Source organism: Grammomys surdaster, unplaced genomic scaffold, assembly GCF_004785775.1.
Source record: "Grammomys surdaster isolate TR1022 unplaced genomic scaffold, NIH_TR_1.0 958, whole genome shotgun sequence".
NCBI classification, from domain to species: domain Eukaryota; kingdom Metazoa; phylum Chordata; class Mammalia; order Rodentia; family Muridae; genus Grammomys; species Grammomys surdaster.
The window spans coordinates 4,093,497-4,116,873 of record NW_021605377.1 but is presented as its reverse complement, the minus strand read 5'-3'; the positions used below and the strand labels follow the sequence as shown (position 1 = coordinate 4,116,873).

At 38.0% G+C, this 23,377-nt stretch overlaps 1 protein-coding gene across 1 annotated transcript in view; it reads right to left on the bottom strand.

The window, feature by feature from the left end:
* Nucleotides 1-1,553: 1,553 nt before the first annotated feature.
* Cdk17 (cyclin dependent kinase 17) overlaps nucleotides 1,554-23,377 on the bottom strand; it is a 75,321-nt gene continuing 53,497 nt past the window's right edge. Inside the window, exons 5-17 of the mRNA XM_028783018.1 lie at nucleotides 22,433-22,558; nucleotides 19,132-19,188; nucleotides 16,988-17,102; nucleotides 16,046-16,140; nucleotides 15,580-15,642; nucleotides 13,523-13,646; nucleotides 9,987-10,107; nucleotides 7,428-7,525; nucleotides 6,823-6,928; nucleotides 5,980-6,022; nucleotides 5,083-5,173; nucleotides 3,851-3,928; nucleotides 1,554-3,316 (exon numbers count right to left, since the gene is read on the bottom strand). Coding sequence (XP_028638851.1) covers nucleotides 3,279-3,316; nucleotides 3,851-3,928; nucleotides 5,083-5,173; nucleotides 5,980-6,022; nucleotides 6,823-6,928; nucleotides 7,428-7,525; nucleotides 9,987-10,107; nucleotides 13,523-13,646; nucleotides 15,580-15,642; nucleotides 16,046-16,140; nucleotides 16,988-17,102; nucleotides 19,132-19,188; nucleotides 22,433-22,558 — 1,155 coding nt within the window. The 3' untranslated portion in view covers nucleotides 1,554-3,278. The remainder of the gene's footprint in view (nucleotides 3,317-3,850; nucleotides 3,929-5,082; nucleotides 5,174-5,979; nucleotides 6,023-6,822; nucleotides 6,929-7,427; nucleotides 7,526-9,986; nucleotides 10,108-13,522; nucleotides 13,647-15,579; nucleotides 15,643-16,045; nucleotides 16,141-16,987; nucleotides 17,103-19,131; nucleotides 19,189-22,432; nucleotides 22,559-23,377) is intronic.

The following is a 23,377-nucleotide window of genomic DNA, read 5'->3' as shown; positions in this document are numbered from 1 at the left end:
GATACCCTCAAGGTCTAGACACACCCAACTTTCAGCCCACAAGCTGCATGGGACCAGGCATGGGACCAGGAATAGCTATGAATATAGCCCAATACAGAATCATGAGCAACTTAAAACCTTGTAAGAATGTTTGTGATTCATTTTATGTAACTTGGTAACAAAACACAAGAAAACAAAACCCAACCCAACAAAAGACACTGGGCATAGGTAATCATTAGTAAATGTCAACACAGCCTACAATGATGAACTACTTCTTCATGCCTATGAGAAAAAACATGAAAATGGTACTGACAATACCAGGTACTGAAGGATGAAGAATTCTTATGCATCACTAGGAATTTAATGGTGCAGCTGCTGTGGAAAATAGTTCAGAAAGTGAAATACAGAATGAGGTCTGACCAGCATGTTTACTTCTAGGGTATCCACTCCAAAGAGATAGAGATGGGAACTCAAGCAAGTGTGTATACATGTGTAATGTTCACTGAAGCAGTATTTACAAACTGGTCAGTCACAATGGAACATCAGTCAGCCATGAAGAGAAAAGTTGAAAATATTATGTTGGAAGAAATAATCAAAACATAAAATATAAATCTGGTAATGATTACAAGGACGGAAAGTATCTAGAATAGGAAAATTCATAGATACAGAGAGTAAATTAATAGTTCTGAGAAGGTTGGCAGGAGAAATGGAGTATTTTAACTAATGAGTTCAATTTCTGAAATAGGAAGACAATTCTGGAAAGAAATCAAGATAATTGTTATGTTATGAATGGAGTTCATATCATAAAGAGGTAAAAAAAAATATGAATGGTCCCGAGTCTGAAAGATAGATTATAACATGGTATTACATATTATTTCAAATTAAGCTGATAAAATGCCCTAGTGAAGGACCTGGATGTGCTGAGTGATACAGCACCTCTTACCTTCAGAATTCTTGTTAGTTTAAGGGGCTTGTGAGAGTTCCAGGTTCAAGTCTTTCCAAGTATTAAGTCTCTTCTCTGCAGTTTCCAAGATCAGGATGAGGCTGAAATGTCAACAAACAAAAGCAACCTACACACGCCTATTTGTTTGCTAAATATTTTAACAGAAAGTCCCTAGACCCCCTAGAAAGAATTTTAAATAATGCCTGCATGTTTCTCTTTACTTTTTTTTTTTTTTTTGGTTTTTCAAGACAAGGTCTCTCTGTGTAGCCCTGGCTGCCCTGGAACTCACTCTGTAGACCAGGCAGGCCTCGAACTCAGAAATCCTCCTGTCTCTGCCTCCCAAGTGCTGGGATTAAAGGCGTGCGCCACCACCGCCCAGCTCTCTTTACTTTTTATATGCAAGAATCAAACTTACTGTTAACTAAGGCCAATTTGCAAATCAAATTTACAAATCTGATACTTCATAAGAAAAATATCTCAGGAGATCACATAAGACACTAACCAAACGGTCGCACAGACATAAAGCTGTGGTCACTTTCAGCACAGTGACATCTTGTTACTTGATGATACCACAAAAGGAAGACGACCCCAAGTGTGCACAGCTTTTTTTCCCCCAATAAAGAACAGTGACTCCACAAAAATCACATTTTATATAACACAGAGATTTAGTTATTATAAATTTCAAAACAAATGAAGGAATTTTCACATAATATTTATAACCTTCAAAGTACAATATTAATACATGTCTGTCAGTTAGAAATAACAGCAGTTAGGCTACAGGGCTTAACATAAAACCAGCTGACAATTGTGAAAAGCAGCAGTGGTCCGATATTCACCGTTACACATGAATCTGTTTCTTCCAGAACTTTCTTTTTTTAAAAAAAAATTAAAATTTCAGTATTGTGAAATATTAAAATAACATCCCCAAACATGCCACAATCACTATTCACAAATAAAGTTAAAATGAAATATACAAAAATTCACTTAATACTGTTAAATAACAAACAATAAACTACAGGATTTCCTGAACAGAAATGAGAGGACCCTGAATGTTTACAGTGAATGACAGGACAAAAAATTAAGTTATAACTATTTTCATGATATAAGGCAAAAACTTACATGACCATTTCCGAATATACCAATTAGGATTTATAGTTGTAAGATGCATTAGCCGATAGTCCTTAACAATGAACGCAAGTGCCTACAACACTGTTACCAACACCAAGTGCCTGTGATGTTCAAGGAGATGCATAATTCAAGTTACACTGTTAGTGTCTCTGATGAGCAGATAATACCCACAGATGCTAAAGCAGTCCTCTGGGTTCTTCTTTCTCATTTCTAATTCATCACGGCTCCATTTAAGGAGAGAGTACAGCTTTCAGCTGATTCCAAGTGAATGCTACTGAAACACACACAGCCCCCAAATCAAAGAAATGGCTCCTCAAGATGACGTATCATCTAATAAAACAAATGTGCTTAAGACAAAAAGCAGCAAGGCTTTTCCTGTTTGAATGACTTATGTGGTTAAATTTTAACTAAAAGCACAGTGTAAAAGAGTTAATCACGTGTAGGAGCATACAGATATGCAGTAGACATTTCTAAGAGGAGGAATAGGTAAAAATAAATAACTCGGTGTTTTAGTTTATTGGTGTCTGATATGGGAACCCAAAATGTCTGCTATCCATTTGTCCGAATCAACCCCCGCATTACATGCTTCCAAAACACACTGTGCAGTCCGCCTCTCAGCTACGCTATTGGCCAATGCTCCTAAGAAATTATATGTAGCACGAACTTCGAGTGTTCACGATGGCTCACTTATTTTACTGCTAAGCAAAGCTAAATATACATTCCAGGAAACACTGCAGTTTAATTTTTTAAAAAAACAAACAAACAAACAAACAACAAAAAAAATGCAGCAGTCAAACAATTTGTGAGGAGAACCAGATGCGTTCACATATAATAAAGCCACTGCAGCTTCTTTAGGCGTTCAACTGTTGTGTTAAATAAACAGACAGTAGTTATTTAGCAGCACTGATTCCGTAATAAATAATGCACTGTGTTTCTCAGTCCTGCACAAATCTGCAGCTACAGTTACATTGAGAGCTGTAACCTACTGGCTCTACTGGCAGAGAAGACCTTAAAACCAACTGTACAAAAAAAAAAAAAAAAAGATTGTCACACTGTGACAACAAATATAAAAACAATCTGTAGGTCTGAAATAAAAAGACTCCACTGGGAAGAGGACAGTGCAGACACACGGAGATCCCAAGTCCAGCACAAGAAATGACCGCCTTCAGCTCTGAGTCCATGGCTGATAAGAAAGGCTGGGGCTGGGCTTGAGACCAAGTTACCAGACTTAAAAGAGCATGCTCTGTCTTCTGTTCTTCCCATGTCCTAAAATATAAAGTCATCTTATGAGGCAGTTCAAGGTTCAGTTTTTTATCCCACATACAGTATTTGGTGACTCTAGGAAACTAACGTTCCCACCAGCACACGCTAACATTCCACGGTAAGAGTGACCAGCACTGTCTTAAGTGACCTTTGTGTTGATGGGGTCAGTCTACAGCTTCTAGGCTTCCAAGTGATGAAGCTGACGACTAGGCAAGCACAAGAGGTGTCTTCTGCCTCGGGCACCAGGGGTGGCGTGTGCAGAGGTCAAGCCAGGTCACTTGTCAAAGGTCTCTGTGCCATCTGCAGCTTTCAGGATCCCTGACTTGACTGAATCACATTTCTCTGTGAAGATTTACTGAGCTGCCCACATCATACAGAACAGCAAGTATGTGCAATTCTAAACACACAGAGTTGTGGGGTGCACTGTACAGTTTTGTTTTTACATCAATAATTTTACTGATCAACTTATAAACCCAAACCTTGGTTCCACGCAAAAAATTCATGATCGACATGTGAAATGGTTTATGACAAACACACCTGTCTCTGGATAGGAAGAATTTCGAAAACCCGGGTCCTTTTGCAACTGAATCTCTTTCAAACTGAATATTGATATGCCTAAAATGAACAGACGGAAATCATCAGATATTAATGACATATCTAAATCAACTGTAATTATCCAAAAAGTGCATAATAAATCAATGGCAAACATCCATACGGTGCCCCCAAAGTTATAGCCCTATAGAAAGATTTCCCATCAGTCCCGACGTTCTAAACAGAAAACCAAATTTTATGTGAGAAGTCTTGTGGATTTTCTGATGCGTTTTGCTACTGACTGTTCCGTGAGCCACAGTTAATAAGTCTTAGCTAGTTAAAGGGAATGGGGAGACAGTAATAGCCTGCATAGCTGAGATCCCAAACACTGCCCCCCCAGTCCACTTTAAACTACCTAGTTAAAGGGAATGGGGAGACAGTAATAGCCTTCATAGCTGAGATCCCAAACACTGCCTCCCCAGTCCACTTTAAACACTGGACTAATTTAAGACAGCAGGGACAAAATTAAAGAGTTACCTCAGGCCTGGGAAATTTTCTACTCTGGTGATTTTGATAATAGACTCACTAATTTCTTAGGGCTAGGACAGCTACAGCAACCACAAGGAAGGGAAACCTTCTTTGTATCTTCTCAGGAAGGATATCACTTTCACAAGGAAACCATCTTGTTACTCTGTTCACTAATCTTTACAGAAAGCTGTGTGTGTGTGTGTGTGTACTCACTATTCTGACTAGGCTGGCCAGTGAGCTCTCGGGATCCCCACCCTGCCAAGTCCTGTGATTACAGTTGTGCAGGTCAGTGCTTTTACAGGAAGCCTGGGGACCTGAACTCAGGTCAGCAGGCTGCGCGGCAGACACTTGGCTCATGGCGCCACCTATCCAATCTAGAGAACCTCTTTTACCAGGGGAATTGAGCCACATTAGGGCTGAGGATGCTGCTGCCAGCATATTCTAATTTAAATTAAGGACGATTAATGATTCACACTCAAATATGACTGATTTCTTAGTGAGTAGAGACAATGTACTCAATGCTACAAGACATGAACAAGAAAAACAAGCGAGAAAAACAAGCGAGAAAAACTTCTTGGAAAAATTACAATCCGATTACAAAAAAGGACTAAAATCTTAGGTTCAATAACCAACTCTTTTTAAACTCATAACCCTCCTGATACTCAATCCTAGACAAATGAATAGAAGGAACAAACACAAGGGCTTCTTACTTTCTGGTAAAGCATGTATTCTTGGTCCTAGACTGCGGAAGTACACATGTTTCATGGCCTCTTCTGCTGGAACCCTTTTCTTAGATTCATACTGTGAAAAAGCAAAAAGCACCTCATTAACCTTCTGTCTAATTACTGCAAAAAGGTGGAGAAGGATAAACTAGTATTTAGAACTATTTTAAAAAAATTCCTGATAACTTAATTTGACAATTTTCTAACATTACTTTAGAGGACTCCCAATATGCAAAGTATGAGAATAATCCTACCTCAATTCCGAATTTCCTAACTCAGCCTCCTAGTAAAAAACTAGATCCCTTGTATTTTTCTGAAGTGATGAAAAATTAAAATATTCAATCTTTAATGCTTCTTTTCTTTGTGAACTGCAATGTATTGACAGAAGCATGGCCAGTGTCTTTAAACCCATCACTCTCAACAGATTAACCCCACTGCTCATCTCCTAAATGATACAACACAGATTTGCTCAAGATGGCCATGCTTCCAACTCCAACAGACAAATTACGAATCATGGCTCTTCTAGGTTGAGGCTAATTCCCCAATTCCCAGACTCTCTTTGTGTTGTTCTGTTTCTACAATGAATGCTGTGTCCAGTGGGACTTGGGAAAAGCCTATGCTTTCGAGACGTAAGAGAGTTAATACAGCCACCGTCACCCCGCCATTTCTTCATCCTGCTCTGGAGAAAACCGAAGAGTGCTATTTGAAAATGCAGCAGCACTGGACTGCAAAAAACACTCTGAGCTGGCTGAAGCACTCTAGAAAGATCATAATCATCTCATTGTTGCTAACAGGATTTGAGGGGTTACTATTGACTCGATTTTTCCTATGAGGAAAGAGACACTTAATGATCTATTTAGCTTTATAAAATAAGATGTGACTTACCTGAAGAAATTTTGTTATCAATTCAATTCCTTCAGAATCTAACCTAGAAACAAAAACAATAAACCAAACCAAAACAAGTGTCCATTTATTCTTTTATGATAGAAACTTTTCAGATAAAATTATTTTCCAAATGCTTCCATTTGCCAAATTTGAGTGCCCTAAAATAACTATCTTTACTGCTTTTAAAGACCCAAATCTGTTTATCCCTAAAAAGCGCATCTTGTCATTTGCTTGAGAACAAATCACGAGTGGGCTGCCATTCACAATTTCAATATTCAAGAAAAATTCTTAACACTATAGACATTTTGAAGTTAGTACTCTATCCCCAAAGTGACCTCTATTATAAGGAAAGTTTAAATAGGGTACAAATATTCACTGTGCCAACGAAGGCAGGCACACCAAAATATCACTGATGTAGCATATAGGCAAAAACATTGAGACAGTGACCCCAAAATATATCAATGGGGTTCAAAAATAGAGACAAGCCATCAAGAAAATTATATAAGACAATCTGCTAAGCAATGGGTACTATAAAGTATTAAGTTCAAAAAAACTTCAGTAATAGTGCTATAAGACCAATGACATAGCCAATGTAATTCCCAGGCAGGAGTGCTGTCTTGCTTGACCTTTGTGGATCTAGCTACATATGCTCTGGAATTCTAATATATGCATTCTATATTAACTTTACAGTTCAATTCTGTTTACATGCTTTGGTAACTCTTGGCTATTGATTTACAAAATTATGATGTCAAAGAAAGGGATACATTGAATAAACTCGGACATCAAAGGAGGTCACTGAATCACAAGAGTCTGGCCCGCCCTTCCCACATACGAAACAAATACCTGGGTGCATGATTAATTAGGGGCTGTGGCTTGTATTTTGGGAAGTTGTAGTTCTTGAATTCATCGTTTGAAGAAACACCTGGCCAAGTTTCCTGAGACGGAGTTCCTGAATTAAAAGAATAAATCCATGATAAGCATTTAAATTATATGTGTGCAACTTATCAACAGGCATAGTAAGAACTAGTCTTAAGAACATTATGCTTTTATTAAATGATTTAACATTTTCAATTGAAATTAAAATAATATTGTTTGTGTATGTGTGTGTGTGTGTGTATGTGTGTACATTTAAGGATACTACATACATATATGCGGATTGGGGCCCATGCAAGTGTGCCCTAACTATGATAAAATCCCCTTTCTATCTGTATGACATCACCTACATTAGGAATAGTTCTTAATAACATGTGTAAGGTCAGCTCTCCTCTCATGAAAGCTTGGTGAAATGAAGCTGAATGAGTTAGCTTGGAGACCCCCCCTGTAACAACCAACCCAGCTGCAGTTCTTAGCAGAAGAGCTATGGAGACGTACATACGTGCGCTATACAGATGCAGTCCTAATTTAACTAGTCAACTGCAGGTGTGAATCATGGGAAAAAGACTTCTTACCTAGTAGTCGGAATATTAAGTGCAGTTCATCTTCCACAGTCGACCCTGGAAACAGTGGTCTTCCAGAAGCCATTTCAAAGAAAATACAGCCAACTCCCCTTTAAAATGCATTATTTAAAAAAAGAGAAAAAAATCAATCCATTTACACATTGGTTAGCACAAAATATTTTTTCTCAAGATTGCCTTTCTGGAGAATTTTAGATCAGGCTCCCAGAAAACTTTCTGTGCAGATACTCTTGAATTCAACGCATCCAAATTTATTAAATTTACAATCTCGACTTACATGCCTCTAATCCTTTTCCCCACTTAAAACCTCTAGCTTTCTTTTATGTAAGACTCTCAAGGAATAAAAACAACACTTAGTAGTGATGGAGTGCTGACTATCGCTATGGTAATCTGGGAGTTCAGAGATAAGTGAATGAATGATTCGCATAGAGATGTGAATGAGTGATTCACTCAGAAGTGAATGAGTGATTCTCTCAGAGAGAAGTGAGTGATTCATGACTGATGCAGGAAGCAGTGACTATGGCAGAGTGCTAAGGGCGGGAAGAGGAAGACAAGGCTCAGAGATCAGGCATTATCATTTAGGAACAATATGGTACATGCAAGGTTATGATGCAGTACTTCCACAAGAGCTCACAGTCAGGAAAACTGCACAGAACTGAAAACAGTACCCAGGAAATAAAATGGCACGTTGTTATAAGAAGCAATACGGCGGGCGGTCCCTCAAACATGTTAAAATACAATTGCTATGACCAGCAATCTCACTTTTGGGTAAATGAGCAAGAAAGCCCAACACAGCGTCTTGAAATACTTATGTACGTCCTTGTCAAAGTAGCATCACTTACAGCGGTGAGAGACGAAGAGACTCAAGCGCCTACCACTGAACAAGTAAACAGAGTGTGGTGTGCACACACAAGGACCTAAGGAGACAAACTACAGCCAGTGTTGATGGGTGGTGAAGACACCATGGTAACCGAGAAGAGCTGAGTCAGTCAGTAACAGACGGACGACTACGGCAGGATCTCAGTTGCATGAGGTACTTGTGACAGGTAAATTCAGAAACAAGAAGTAGTGTGCTGGTTACTAGGGACCAAATAAAAATGGTAGAATGGTTTGTCTAACAAGTAAAATTCCAGACTTTTAAAAAAAATTTAAAAGAGTCTATGGATGCCCTCAGAGGTTCTGGGAATACCCAAGTTTGATTCCCAGTACCCACGTTAGGTGGCTCAAAAAAAAAATTTTTTTTTTGTTTTAAAGAGTTAAAAAGTTTCAAAGTTCTAAAGATGGATGGTGGAGATAGTTGTACAACAATGTAAGGAAGTTAGTATCTCACAACTATACAATTAGGCTAGTTAAAAGTATAAATTTTATCTTATACATATCAGAACTTAAAACAGTCCTACCAATGAGATTCTATGCAACTGCTCAAGACAGTGACAGAAACAAGCATTAACATAAGGAGTACATAATAAACACAGCCATGATTCAGAAAGGAGCTGCCTCTGCCGGCCAGGGCCCGCTCAGGAAAGGACTGATGACAAATCCTTGGGAATTACTAAGCGAGAGCCTACTGGGTGAAAAGAGCGTGCCAACGGGCAGACTGTGATGAACCCTCAACAGAGAGATGGAAGAGTCAGGCTTGCTTGAAGAACAGCAAGTAGAGCAATTTTGCTAAAGGTAAGATCTGTATTAAGAAATAGGCCGGGTTAAGTTGGAAAGGGACGTTTACAGACATCTATGAAACTCTGTAACTGCTGGATCAAGGAAATGAAATTTATCCTATAGGCAGAGATGACGTTAGCCAAGCACAAGGGCATCTCGGTATCTGTTGGCTGGGAGTTGGCTCAGTGCCTACAGTGCTCATGAGAAGCTAAGTCAAGATCCTCTCCACCTATGCACACAAGTGCTACAGGCCCGAGACAGGTAGAGCCCAGGTCTTGCTGGCCAGTTAGCCTATCCCGGGTCAGTGAAAGACTGCCTCAAATAAACAAATAGATATATAAAAGGTTTTTTTTTTTTTAAGTAAAAAGTGGTATCTGAGCATACTTCTCGTTGACCTCTGGCCTCCATTTGTGTATGCATGTACAGGTGAGTGCACCTGAACACACATACACACAGGCACACACATGTATATACATCTATAACACATATACACATACATAATAATCATGCATAAGATTTGAAACTCTATTATTTTTAGAGCAACTTAAGGTACGTATATTTTCCATATTAAAGCAACTCTTGTTGGAACTGCTATGTGTCACATACTGTTTTAGAAAGTGTTTTTCGCACATTAGCTCATTTCGTCTTAGCATCATCTACAGGAATTTATCATTACCATCTCCTCCTTAAATGAGGAGATGAAGGCACAGGCTACAGCGGTAGACTTGAGATTTAAATTTAAATAGTTTTATTTCCACGCCTCAATTCTGAATCACTGCTCAAAGGCATATTAACTCTTTGAAACAACTCTTTAAAAATAAATATTTGTCTGTATGTCCTGTTAACAGTTATACTCTCTCGAAAACTACAAATGGCAACGGCGTCTGTATTTACCACATGTCGATCTGGGTTGAGTACTCTGAGGAACCAAGAAGCACGTCAGGTGGTCGATACCACAGCGTGACAACTTCATTTGAGTAGGTCTTTGTGGGGACTGACTTGGCTCTGGCTAGTCCTTTGCGGAGAAAAGAAAACAAAAGAATTAAATTCACTGAGCTCCATTAATATGCTGAAGGTCTTAGCCCCTATTGTCACCCTGACCCATTCAAAGAGATGCCAACTCTATAGCATCCTGCAACTTTGAAAAAGTAGTTTTACACTTTTTGTTGAGTGTATGTAGTCCTGGGCCAAGTCAATATTATATAACTAAACTGAACACAGTAATCATACGAGAGAGTAAGCTGGTGCAGGGTCTGTCTGAGTTCATCTAAACTTAAGATATTTTCTGTTGATGAGTCATGAGGCCAGAATTATTTCCGAATGGAATTAACCCAAAATAGTTCAATGACACTGAGGCACAGTTTCCTTGCTACAGTTATGAGCTATCTATCACCTTTTAACTCAAATCACACATTTATTTGCTATACTGTTTTTTAAAAATTAAAACCTCAAAATCATTGGTATAGGACCATTTGGATTTTACTAGTAATTTCCTTGAACCTATTTGGAGACTTCCCTGGAATAAAATTCAGCAGTCTTTGTCCTTTTTTAATGATGTAAGCAAAATGAATAACTTCAGAATAAGAGGCCTTGATACTTTGGGATAATACCAACTGCTGTAAACAAAAGCATGCCTGGACAACCTTGTGTGGACTCCACTGTGTCCAGACAGACAGATCGACTCACAGACTCATAGCCTTCTTGCTTTGCCACTGGTGGAGAGTTAGCTCCCCGTAGCCTCTAGATTGTGGTCACTGAGTTTACATCTGATGAAACATATCCTTATTTTTACCACGCATTTTGTTTCAAGTAACGAGGGTACTTAGGCTAAGATTTCTGTTATATATAAGACTTTATGTATCTTATTAAAAATACTGAAGAAAAATGTCATAATCAGTATTTCAACACTTCATTAAATTGGTGTAATGCAGACATTGTATTAATTACAAATTGCTACCCTAGCATTCCAGCTTGATATAGTCATGGCCAACAAATTATTTTTCCACACATTGTAGTAATTAGCAAAATGTAGGGCAGCTCTCTGATTCTTCTTCCCTGGTTTTTTGAGTCACTATACCATGGTGACCTTGGTTTTTTTTTTGTGAATTCCACTGACTATAATACTAGAAGTTTCAAAGGAATCAAGAGTAAGTCGAAAAGGCAGAGATGTAGTTTGGAGACAGTGCTTGCCCATCTTACTCAAGGCTCGGACTTTGATCCCCAGCACCAACAAGGGGGAACGGGAAGAATCAACCAACAGTGGAAATACTCAAAATTAAACAACACTCATTACTGGAAGCCATATATGTATTTGCTGTGCAACAACAACAACAACAACATGCCAAGGACCAGAAATATGATGACTGTGTTGTGTGATTTGCTTTGTGAAGGCTAAAAGTGAAATTTTAAAGTATTAGATTCAAAGTATTCTCAGATAAAATTTTTTTGTGGTCTTTGACACACTCTTTGCATGATTCCATAAGAGCTGCATGAAAAGCAGCTTGGCAAAGAGAGGGATGGAGACCAGGGGCCATAATCAGGGAAATAACATACACGATGCTCAAGAAGTAGTTAAGTAATGTATATAACCATACAAAGCTAACCTGTAGCGTCTGCTTCGATCTCGGGTAGCCAACAGCAAATCCCTTTCAAACAAACGACAAAGTACTAACAACAAACAAATGTCCATGAATAGCCAGGGCAAATCCAATATTCAGTAAGAATGAGTTTTTAACTTGTTACTAACAGAACACTTGAAAAAAATCTCATATTTGTGAAATGTATCAGACAATCCTAATGCAAAGCTAACATAACTTATTAAAATAATTCAAATTCTAAGTATACAACCCAAAACTCAAAGCTACTCTAAAAATGCTCTTTCAATATAAAAAAGTTTACTTCCTAAAAGCGAAAAGCATGTTACTGTTCTTTATTTTCAAGTCCCATAAAGTCAAGATTAGCCAAAGGGAAATACAGTTGCTAGTTAAGTCTCCAAGCAGATAATAAAGCAGTCAAATGGTGGCTGGCATATGGGGTGTGGGGGAGGTCACCTTTCAGAGGCAGCTTCTAGGTCTCAGGATCTGGCATAAGCATTTCAAAATTAAGAACCCCAAGTGCTTTTATTTACATGGATCACTGATATTTACCATATCTGTACGCTAAAACTGAGAAAACTTAAAGGTATTTATTTACAGATTAAAAACAAGACACAATCAGGTGCAGCAACCCTGTCCTATAATCGTGTAATTCAAGAGACTGCGGCAGGACACTCATGGGTTTGAGGACAACGTAGGTACACAGTGAGACCCTGACTCAAAAACAGAAACAATCCTGACCTCCAGTGCTCACCAATCACAATAGGCTGTCTGCAATAGTATTTTATAAAAAGTTATTTTCCAAAGCAAAAAAAAATCTTATATTCCTATTAGTTATTTTAAGTTTCATGTTAATAAAGGACAACCGGATACCATTTTCTTTGATATACATGGTATATACAGGACATCACATCAAATTTGTAATCGCTCACATACATATGACAAGAATAAATCCCACAGAGACAGAGAAAGGAGGACTCTGCACGTGCCCCCCCCCACGCCACCTGATCCATCTACAACACAACTCCTGCACCTAAAGTTCAGGGAACATCTCCACAGAGGAGTCAGAAAGACTGAAAGAGCTGGAAGGACAGGAAATCTGCTGAAAGGACACCTCCCAGAAATGTCAGGGAAGCTACACCCATGAAATATCAACAAACAGCTGCCTAACTCAGGCCCAAAGGACAACAATTCATTTTTAAGAAAACCAAATGTCAAATACTTAGTCTATTGGTGGCTAAAAAAACCGGTGATTTTTTTTTTAAGGACCCTCTAATAATCTTTCTCTTTAGATTACGTTGTTTCTGTGTGAGGTCAATGTGTTTTATGTATGTTCTTCATTTTATCCCAAGAAATAGTGTAATGACTTATACTCTAGGCTGAAGACTTAGGAAAGTAAACTTTACTGCAGTATCAAGTATCTCAAGAATAACTGACGCTTTTCCCCTAAAGATGCTAGCAGTGAAGGCTACACTGCTAGCCCTGCCCTGAATACCGAGAACACACCAAGCAACCAGCGATGCTCCTTCTTGCTGGTATTGAGTCCGCGGTGCAAAGAGTGACCCAGGAAACAGCAAGGAGCAACAGTGTGGTTCTGAGTGTGAATTCATCTTTAGAGACCCTGCAAAGTCTTGGAATCTCTAGTAGTCTAAGCATGCTAGGAACACATGCATGATAAGAGTTCACCACTAATAAACCATTCACCTACATTCTACCTCGCATCTCTGAGCTACAGAGCACGTCAGAGCCCACAGAAAATTGACGACACTCTGTGACAACAGTGGTTTTCTCGCTTAGCCACCTGGACGTATTTATGAATATCTTATCTCTCCATACCAAAGTCAGCCAGCTTCAGCTCTCCTCTCTCATTAATGAGGAGGTTCTGGGGTTTCAGGTCCCGGTGCAATACTTTTCTTCTATGGCAATATGCCAAACCACGGAGAATTTGGTACAGGAACAGCTACAGAAACAAATGAAAAGCAGTCTTAAAGATGATGTAATGGGTCTTGCTGTAAAGAAAAATCAAGTAATTAAAGCCAGTGAAAGTGACATCTTTTCCTTGTACAGCTATTTTCTGAATTTGAATGCTCATTGTTCAATTTAAAACATCAACTAGTTTTTAACCTAGTGAGAATCAGGAAAATAAATACTACAAATAAAACTTTGAATAACAGCAGTTCATTGGTTGGAAACCTATAGTTTGATTATAGAACTCTGTTGTAACAACCAACCAAACCCTGGCACTGATTTTCTCTTTCCAACATGCACGCACGCATACGCATATGCAATCGCGTGCACACACACACGCACACTTCCCTGATCTGGGGCAGCATCAACTTAAAAGGGCAACATATTTGATGGTTTTTCTGAAGAGACAAGCTATCAGAAGAGAAAGGTGCTGTGTAGCTCTGGCAAGCCATTTGCTATAGAAATAAGCAGCTCCTCACCCACCTCCTGGGTACTTGACTTTGAGCGCCTCCTACTCACCCTTCAAACTCCACTGTGACTCAGAAAGGGGCCCTGGCACTACTGTACACTGAATGATGAGAAAAGGGACTCCTGCAAGGTTAATGACCAAGAGCTTTTGTGTATTTTAGAAGGAAAGCGTTTTCAGTTTTTGTGGTTAGAAAAAAAAAAAAAAGAGGCTGCATACAGAAGATGCAGAGTGTCTTTAGGTCACTGCAAAGGATGTGGAGAGGCCTGAATGAATTCTCAGAAGCGGTTTCCAGAGCTGGTATTGCTATGTTCTGAAACCTCCAGAATCATTATCTCAGTATCTGTCACACTCTATCCTTGGGAAACGGTAACTCTAATTTTAGCAGACAGACAAGAGAATGCTTTCCACCTCACAGCCACCATACGGACCTAACTTAAAAAGCACAGACTTTGCAAACCTTTACCAAATTATGACAGCTAAACTCTATTCTCTTGCTATAAGTAGAGAAAACAAAATTAGCAGAACAAAAATATACAAATGTTATTCATAACATATTATAAAATATGATGACATATTTAAAAAAAAAACCCTCACAGAACGCATGGAAATCCATTCAAAGCCCTGATGTTAGCGTTGTATTAGCCTGTTTGCAGAGCACTCTGTTAGTAACAAACTGGCTTTCCTCTATTTCCACCAAATTACTATTTAAAGAAAAAAAGTTAAATTTACTATCTACAGAATTAGAAATGTCTCAACCACACATGACACACTGCCTTCTTCCAAAATAGGTTTTCAGGAACTGTTAATTTTGCATAAACATTCTCTTTGATAAATTTAGGGTATGCTAGTCAGGTCAGAGACATCTACTGTGAAAATTCAGCCATGTTAAACGCTTTTATTTAAGTCACGTTTGAGTTTCATCCGATACTGTCTTTCTTAGGAAACTTCTCCAGCATTACTTGAATTCTTAGACAGCTAATGCTAAGAAAATGTACTGGTATTCTTTGGATTCTTGGTCCTGGGGTTTATTTCTAGCACAGCTATGAAGAGACCTGTAACTGTCTGACCTTGTCCAACTGATTATCTTAAACACTACTTTAAATATACTAGTGAAGTTTATCCTCACCAGGGTCTTTCACAGCATGTACCCATCATTTGTATTTATTTTAAGGGCTTTTTATCCAGAATAGACTTGGATATCCATCCTACATATAAAGGAATGAGCTGTTGTCAAAGAAAATGCCAAAAATGTAAAAGACCTTTAAAGCAAAGCAGCACTCCAAATGGTCTGGTTTTTAACAGTTCTGGTACAGTCAACAGGCACTGACTAAATATGCTTGGGCAACAGTAGCCTAAAAGCGACAATGGGAAATTACATATGGGGCCAGTCTGCTTGCTTGGGCAATACAGTCTGGCTGTGCTTTACATGAGGCTTAGAAGTACACGGAAAACAAACCTTGACATTGTGCATGCTCATGATGTTCCCACAGTCATCCATGTACTGCTTCAGGTCTTTGTCCTGAAAAGATACGGCATTTTACCACATGACACGATTCTGAAAAGGCATGGCTGGTTAACTGCAGAGATTTTTTTTTTTTTTTTTTAGTATTTGTTATATGTTGGAGGTGCACACATATGTGCCATGGACAACTTCATGGAGTTGACTCTATTCTATGTAAGTTCCAGGTATGGAACACAAGTCATCAGTCATGGTGGTCAACACCTTTATCCATGGGGCCATCTGCCCAGCCCAGTGGTGTTTAATTTTTAAAACTAAGTTGCTTTTCAAGGAAACATACAGAATTCATTACACCACATTTAAACACCAATAGTTAAACAATAATGTCCTTGAGGCTGTTAGAAGGTCCAACTTTCTATTATATTAAAGCAAAACAGAATGATAATTTGTATTAAATGCTTACCAAGTACTCAAAGACCAAAGTCAAAGATTTGTCTGTGTGAACAATGTCATGCAACGTTACTATATTTGCATGTTTTAAATCCTTTAACAGTGAAACTGAAAAACAAAAAAGAAAGAGAATTTTTAGTCTATGGTAGCCAGTCTGTAAGAACCCAAAGTTTTAAACCAAAGTTGACTGTGTTTAAGATAAAGCCCAAAGTTTAAAGCAGGCCTGATAGTGGAGGCAGCAAGGTTCTGATTCCTTCTTTGGTTGTGTGGTGTGGGTCTGAGACTGTACTTCCTGAAACCATCCCCGAAAGTACAACCCAGCATCTCCTAACTTCATGCCCACTTTTGAAGCGCTGACACTTACTGTGATACAGAGCACATGGTGCCTTTTATTCCATGATTTTTGTGCTTTTTTGTTTTGCTCTTTTTTCCTTTCCTGTTTGTTTTTAATTTATTTTATTATTTTTTATATGTCTACTGGTATTTTAATTACAGAAAACCACAGTGTAGAAGAAGTGGGGAGGGGCTTGGGAACGATGGGGAGTAGGGGCCATAATCAGAATATATTTTATGTGCTGTGTATATTTTCAATTAAAAATCTGATTGTTAAAAACAAAATGGTCATGTTTATATGCTATTTGTTTCTTATATTTAGTAAAATTTATTGATGTAGCTAATTCATAGTCGCCATGGTCTGTTCATAACAATACAGAAATTTTTCCAAGGTCAATATTTATCTGCCAGAGATTTTTAACAGCTTTGTAAGTTTTTCACTATAAGTTACACAATAATACAATAGACTAATTTCTGTTAAGTATTTTGGTTTTAAAAACTAACATTTGCAAGATCCAAAAAAAAAATGACTTCCAGTCACTGATTGCGTCTATGCCCAAACACATCTCACAAACAGTGCTCTGGAGATGATCTGGAGCTAAGCTCTATGTAAGCACTGTACCTTCTCTTATAGCTGTACAGGGTGCACCTTCCTCGTGTTCCAAGCGGATCTCCTTTAATGCCACCAAATTCTCTGTCAATTTACTTCTTCCTTTATACACTGTTGCGTATGTGCCCTATAAAATATATGTTGAAGAACATTTTTAAGATAGCTGCCATCATGGTACTACATGCCTTTCTTCAAGCACTTTGGGGACAGAGAGACTCGGAAGCCAACCTAGACAACATAGTGAGTTACAGGGCAGCTGGGGATACATGGTGAGGGTCTGCTCAAAAAAGTATAAAGAGCCTTAACCTCAATTTCTAACTTCCAAGCATATTAAAGTCTGTCTTATTAAAAAAAAAATCATTGTATTTGGTTTTTCTTACAGCAGTGACATAGTCCCATGCACACAATATCCATACCCTACCATACTATGATGGTTGCAAAATAGAAAAATACATTTCCTATATATAGTCTTCTGTTATTTAAGATTAACAACTGGATCAATGGATTTACTATCAAAGGCACTTAGGTAAAGACATAAAAACCACAGGGCACTGAGCACTTTCAATGAAAATGTAATGATAATGTTCTATCACAAAAACCCGACCCACACCTTCACGCTCCTCAAAATCTGTGCACCTTAGCTCTCCTTTAGAAATCTCCCTGAAGGCTTGGCTGTTTTTTCCTGCCCTTGCTTACTGTGGATCACAGGCCATTTCTAAATTAACAGCAGTACAGGCCAAAGATGAAAGAAAGCTCAGGGAAGCCAGAGCCTTGAGAATTTTCACACCTTTGGTGAAGCACCTCCATCTCTATAGCTAGCGCTCTGAACTCATACAGTCCAAGCTGCCAGAGACTCCGTGAGTAGACGGAGACGCCTATCCCATTACTCACAGAGCACACAGCATTTGTGCTTCCTTAAAAGATTACACGTCGCCGGGCAGTGGTGGCGCACGCCTTTAATCCCAGCACTTGGGAGGCAGAGGCAGGTGGATTTCTGAGTTCGAGGCCAGCCTGGTCTACAGAGTGAGCTCCAGGACAGCCCGGGCTATAAAGAGAAACCCTGTCTCAAAAAACCAAAAAAACAAAAAACAAAAAAAAAAAAAAAAAAAAAAAAAAAGATTACACGTCTACTAAAAATATTAATTCCATCTTACCTGATGGAAGGTTTCACGGACCAAGACAATTTATTCCATCTCATTGTGTGGTCATTTCAGAGTCAGGTACATAGTCTTTTAGGTAATAGCGGTCATTTCAGAATTTGGTATATAATCTTTTAGGTAATAGCGGTCATTTCAGAATCAGGTATATAATATTTTAGGTAATAGTGGTCATTTCAAAATCTGGTATGTTATCTTTTAAGTAACAGTGGTCATTTAGAATCAAGTATATATTCTTTTAGGTAATAGTGGTCACTTCAGAATTTGGTATATAATATTTTAGGAAATAGCGGTCATTTCAGAATTTGGTATATAATATTTTAGGTAATAGCAGTCATTTCAGAGTTCAGTACATAATCATTAGGTAATAGTGGTCATTTCAGAATTTGGTATATAATCATTTAGGTAACAGCGGACATTCAGAATCAGGTATACAATATTTTAGGTAATAGCGGCCATTTCAAGATTTGGTATATACTCTGCTAGGTAATAGCAATCATTTCAGAATCAGGTATATAATCTTTTAGGTAATAGCGGTCATTTCAGGATTTCGTATGTAATCTTTTAGGTAATAGCGGTCATTTCAGAGTTCAGTATATAATATTTTAGGTAAAAGCGGACATTTCCGAGTTTTGTAATATAATCTTTTAGGTAATAGCGGTCATTTCAGAATCAGGTATGTAATATTTTAGGTAATAGCGGTCATTTCCGAGTTAGGTATATAGTCTTTTAAGTAATAGTGGTCATTTCACAATCAGTTATATACTCTGCTAGGTAATAGCGGTCATTTTAGAATTTGGTATATAATCATTTAGGTAATAGTGGTCATTTCAGAATCAGGTATATAATAGTTTAGGTAATAGTGGTCATTTCAGAATTTGGTATATAATCTTTTAGGTAATGTCTACAGCCTTAATTTTCTAAGTTGGCAAGAATTATGGCCTAATTTAGTTCAGATAATAAGAAAATGTCTTACTTTTTAAATAAGAGTATACTTACCTCTCCAAGCTTTTCCAATTTGATGTAGGTTTCCATTTTCCCAAACCCAATTTCTGACTGAAAGCAAACAATTAGGAATTTAGCATCTCTTCTTAAAACTTTACTTCTTCTTTATCTTCTAAGTCTATCTAACAAGTATGAAATTGTTGAACAGTTGTCAAGTTTAAAATACAAAACATTTGATGTTAAAACATCAAAGTTTACAATTAAAATAGTCTATACACGAACCGGCTGATTTTCTGTTAATGAACATTTAAACCTCTAAGACTTTTAAGTATCACAGGCATTTAAACCCTGATGAGTCTACAGAAGTCTCTACAAGAACTATTCTCAATTTCGTTATAACTATGATACACAGATGTCACGCTATAAAACAGATTACAACACTAATTTAGGTTTAGCAAACCAAAATTTTTAGTCACAGGTGGTATTACTGATGATTTAGTGGGGTTTTATTTCACTCTTAATGTTTTTTGTATGTATATGGTATTTTTACGGAAAAAAAATTTAGAAAACTCAAGTTTTAGAATCACTCTATCTACCTTATGTATGACTCAGTGTTAATGATGATGGAAAAGTTGGGTAAAATTACACCAGAAATACGTTCCAAATACAAGGGAAGCTTTAAATTTCAATTTAGAAAATGCAATAAACATCTAAGGATTATATAAGGTACTATAACTATAGAAGGTATCTGACCTGTGACAGCTAGATTTTGGACTTTTTTTACGTAAAAAGTTTAAGTAAAAAGCTAATTACCAAGGTCACAGAAACGATATGAAAGTGTTTTATACATGGTATCTTAGAACTCAGATATTTTCATTTAAATGGCAGTGAATTTTTCTTGTTCCTTTTTACAGAGAGAACAACACTATATTGAGAATAAATTCAAAGTAGAATGAACATAACAGTATAAACATCACTGAAATATTTTAAAATACCATCACCAACAATGGAAGGCACGTGGGAAAATGTAAGTGTAAGCTAAACTTTTTCCTCTCAGGAATAGTGACTTCTTTTTTCACTCATCTTGTTATAGTGAATGAAATGCTACCATACCATCTGGAAACATTCCATACATTTGGTCCAGTAGTGATTATGACAAAAATATTCAAGTCTGCTGGAAGGATTGTATAAGGTACTGTCAACAAAATGAGGGCTAAAGAAAATGTTTTGGGGATTACTATAATACCAAGTACATATGGAATAAAATGTAACAGATGTATCAAAAGTTTGATATTAGAGTTGCTCTTTTGGGAATGAAATATAGGGACATTATTAGTATATACCACACACATGAATACATGTTAATGTACACAAGCTCATAACTACACGTGCACATTTAAATACATTTATACACACAAAATAACTATAGTCAACAATAATTGTATATGTCAAGACAGCTAATATAATTATTCCTCACAAAGAAATAGAGTTGGTGATAAATACACTGCTTACTTTAATCAAAGCACACTGTACCCAAGCATTGAAATGACACACTGTACCCTATAAATATGCAGATTCTGCTAATTAAAAATAAACATATATCTAGAAGAGAAAGTGAATAGTAAATTGTAATTACTAAAGTTACATTTGAATAAGAAGTTAGTCTATAAAAATAAACAGCATTACTGAGTTCTATTCACGAGGCTAGCGAGGAAACTCAGACAGAAGGACTTACACCAGCCAAGTGGCTGTCAGATCCTGATTCAGAGAATCAGACACACAAGTCTAAGCCCCTCACAGGATTTTCAACTTAGTGGACTCAATTTTAAATGTAATTTTTAGAAAAATGTGCTTGCATTTGCATCTGTTGAACATGACAGATTAACCACAGTCAGGAGCTTGTTGACACTCTCCTACAGAAGTCATTCAGAGGACAGAAGACAAACCTCATTTATTCCGCATTTGGCAAGGACAATGCCAGGTGCTGAGCACACAGAGAAGACAGACTCCATTCCTGCTTTCCTGAGTTAACAATGTGCACCCAGTCTACCCTGGATTATTTTAGGAAATAAAAAACTAACAGGCACCATAGAGACTATTAGAAATGGCTCTAAAGCCTTACATTTTAAAACAGTATCAAGACTCCATAATTTGGTCATTACACAAATATTTTTATGGTAATTCAATCCAAGAGAATAATTTAGTTTGTGACTTCATTACTTCAAGAAATAACTTTTCAGCTAATCAAATCTCTATTTAGATGACCCTTACAACAAAGGCATACAAATATTAAAATATTATACATAAAATAAATAAATTAAAACTTATAATAAGCCAACCTCTAATAGCGTAACTTATAAGTTAGTAGCAAGCACTATGGGAGATTTGTAGCTTACTTTGGCTCTAGTAACATGATCAAAACCCATACAGGAATGGTGACAGAAGCCAACATGACAGAGCCTAAGACCAAGCTTAGAAACCATGGACACGAGGATGATAAAGTGCACCACTCAGGAAGGACAGTCAGGCATTCAACTGCGCACCATACAATGAGAAGAGACAGACAATGACTACATATGACGAAACGGATGGGCTCAGACTTAACACTGAACAACACGAGACAACTACAGAAGCACACTTACATACGTACATACATGCTGTGATTTTATAACACTGGGACAGCAGCTTTACATGACATACAAACTTCTTGCATATTGGTATAAGCGCATTTTATATCATATATTCACAACTACATGAAGTTCAAAGATTAAGGGACAGTATGTAAAACTACCTTTGTCATCAGAGAGGAGGAACTAGAGGTGAGCTGAGGAATGAGGAGTAGTAAGTAAAGAGAAAAGGGGAAGGGAAGTGTGTAAAGCTTTCATTTATTCATCTGGGGACTGTCCACACAGTACGACAACACCACAAACACACCGAGCTGCAAAACTAGAGTCTGGGTACTCTGCTGAGCACCTAGCATTATCACCCAGCTGAGCATTTAGCACACACGCTGTACGCATACCCAGCAGGTACATTCAAAAGTAAGACGTAACTCAAGTTCTGTTCCAGCACACCCTTTAAGTATGAACAATGATGGAATGTAGACAATAATGTGGTAAAACTGAGTGACTTAAAATTCACATATAAAAATAAATCTCAGGGCTGGGGTACAACCAAATGGCAGGGTACTTGCCTGCCGCATGCAAACCCCTGGGTTTAAAAAGTTATGAAAGGGCAAAAAGGAGCGGGAGAAAGAAAGGAAAGGGAGGGAAGGAGGGAGAGATGAAAGGAAGAGACTAAAGAACAAGGAGGAGAAAGGAGTTACAGTCCAGAACAGCCAGGGTCAGAAACTTACTAAGGACGCTCTGCGGGACCGGCGGCTCATGGGCTGGTCGAAGGGGGGGCTGCTGATCTGCAGCTTCTCCAGGTAGCCATCGGGTATCCTGATGTCTGCAGGCAGCGACAGCCGCTTATTCAAGTCCTATGCAGACAAGGGAGCGGGGCATTAGACTGGGGAAGACCTGGGCCCAGCCACATTATTCTTTAGTGACAAACCACTGACGCTGGCTTGCAGTTACACAGTTACTTAAGGCAAAAGTACTTATTATAATCAAAGGCAGATAATATGGCTTGATATAAATAGGTTTAAAAAGACTCAGTTTCTTTAGCAAATTTAAGTGGAACTTTACTTTGAAACTATTCTACATGCAGCAATAAGCAGTCTGCCACAGAATGTGATCTCTTACATAACTGGAAACAATCTGCAGGAGTCGGTTCTCTCCTTCCACCTCCTGGGCTCCAGAGACTGAACCCAGGCTGCCAGGCTTGCTGGCAAGTGCTGTTACCTGCTGAACATCGCTTTAGTTCCCGAAAATTTTAAAGCATGTTCAGAATCTTTGCAGAAAGCTTTTAACATAGAAGATACACTGAAATAATAACAATCGTAACAAAACTTCTGCCCAGAAAACTATAACATACATCTTTAAAGAAATGAATTATTTGGGTTGTTTTTCGTATTTCTTTATGTGCATGATTTTTTTGTCAGCATGTATATGTATGAACCATCTCTGTCCAGCACCCTCAGAGGCCAGAAGGGAGTATTGGGTCCCCTGGAATCACTGAGAACTGAACCTGGGTTCTTCTGCGAGAGCAGCAATGCTCTGAACTGCTGCGCCATCTCTCCAGTCCCCAGCTCTTCCTTTACATTTATGATGAATGTATCCTAAGGGTATGTAGATATAATGTACCAGAAAGGAGCAACTTAACCAAGTAAGAAAACAAGCTGGTTCTACTTTATTTA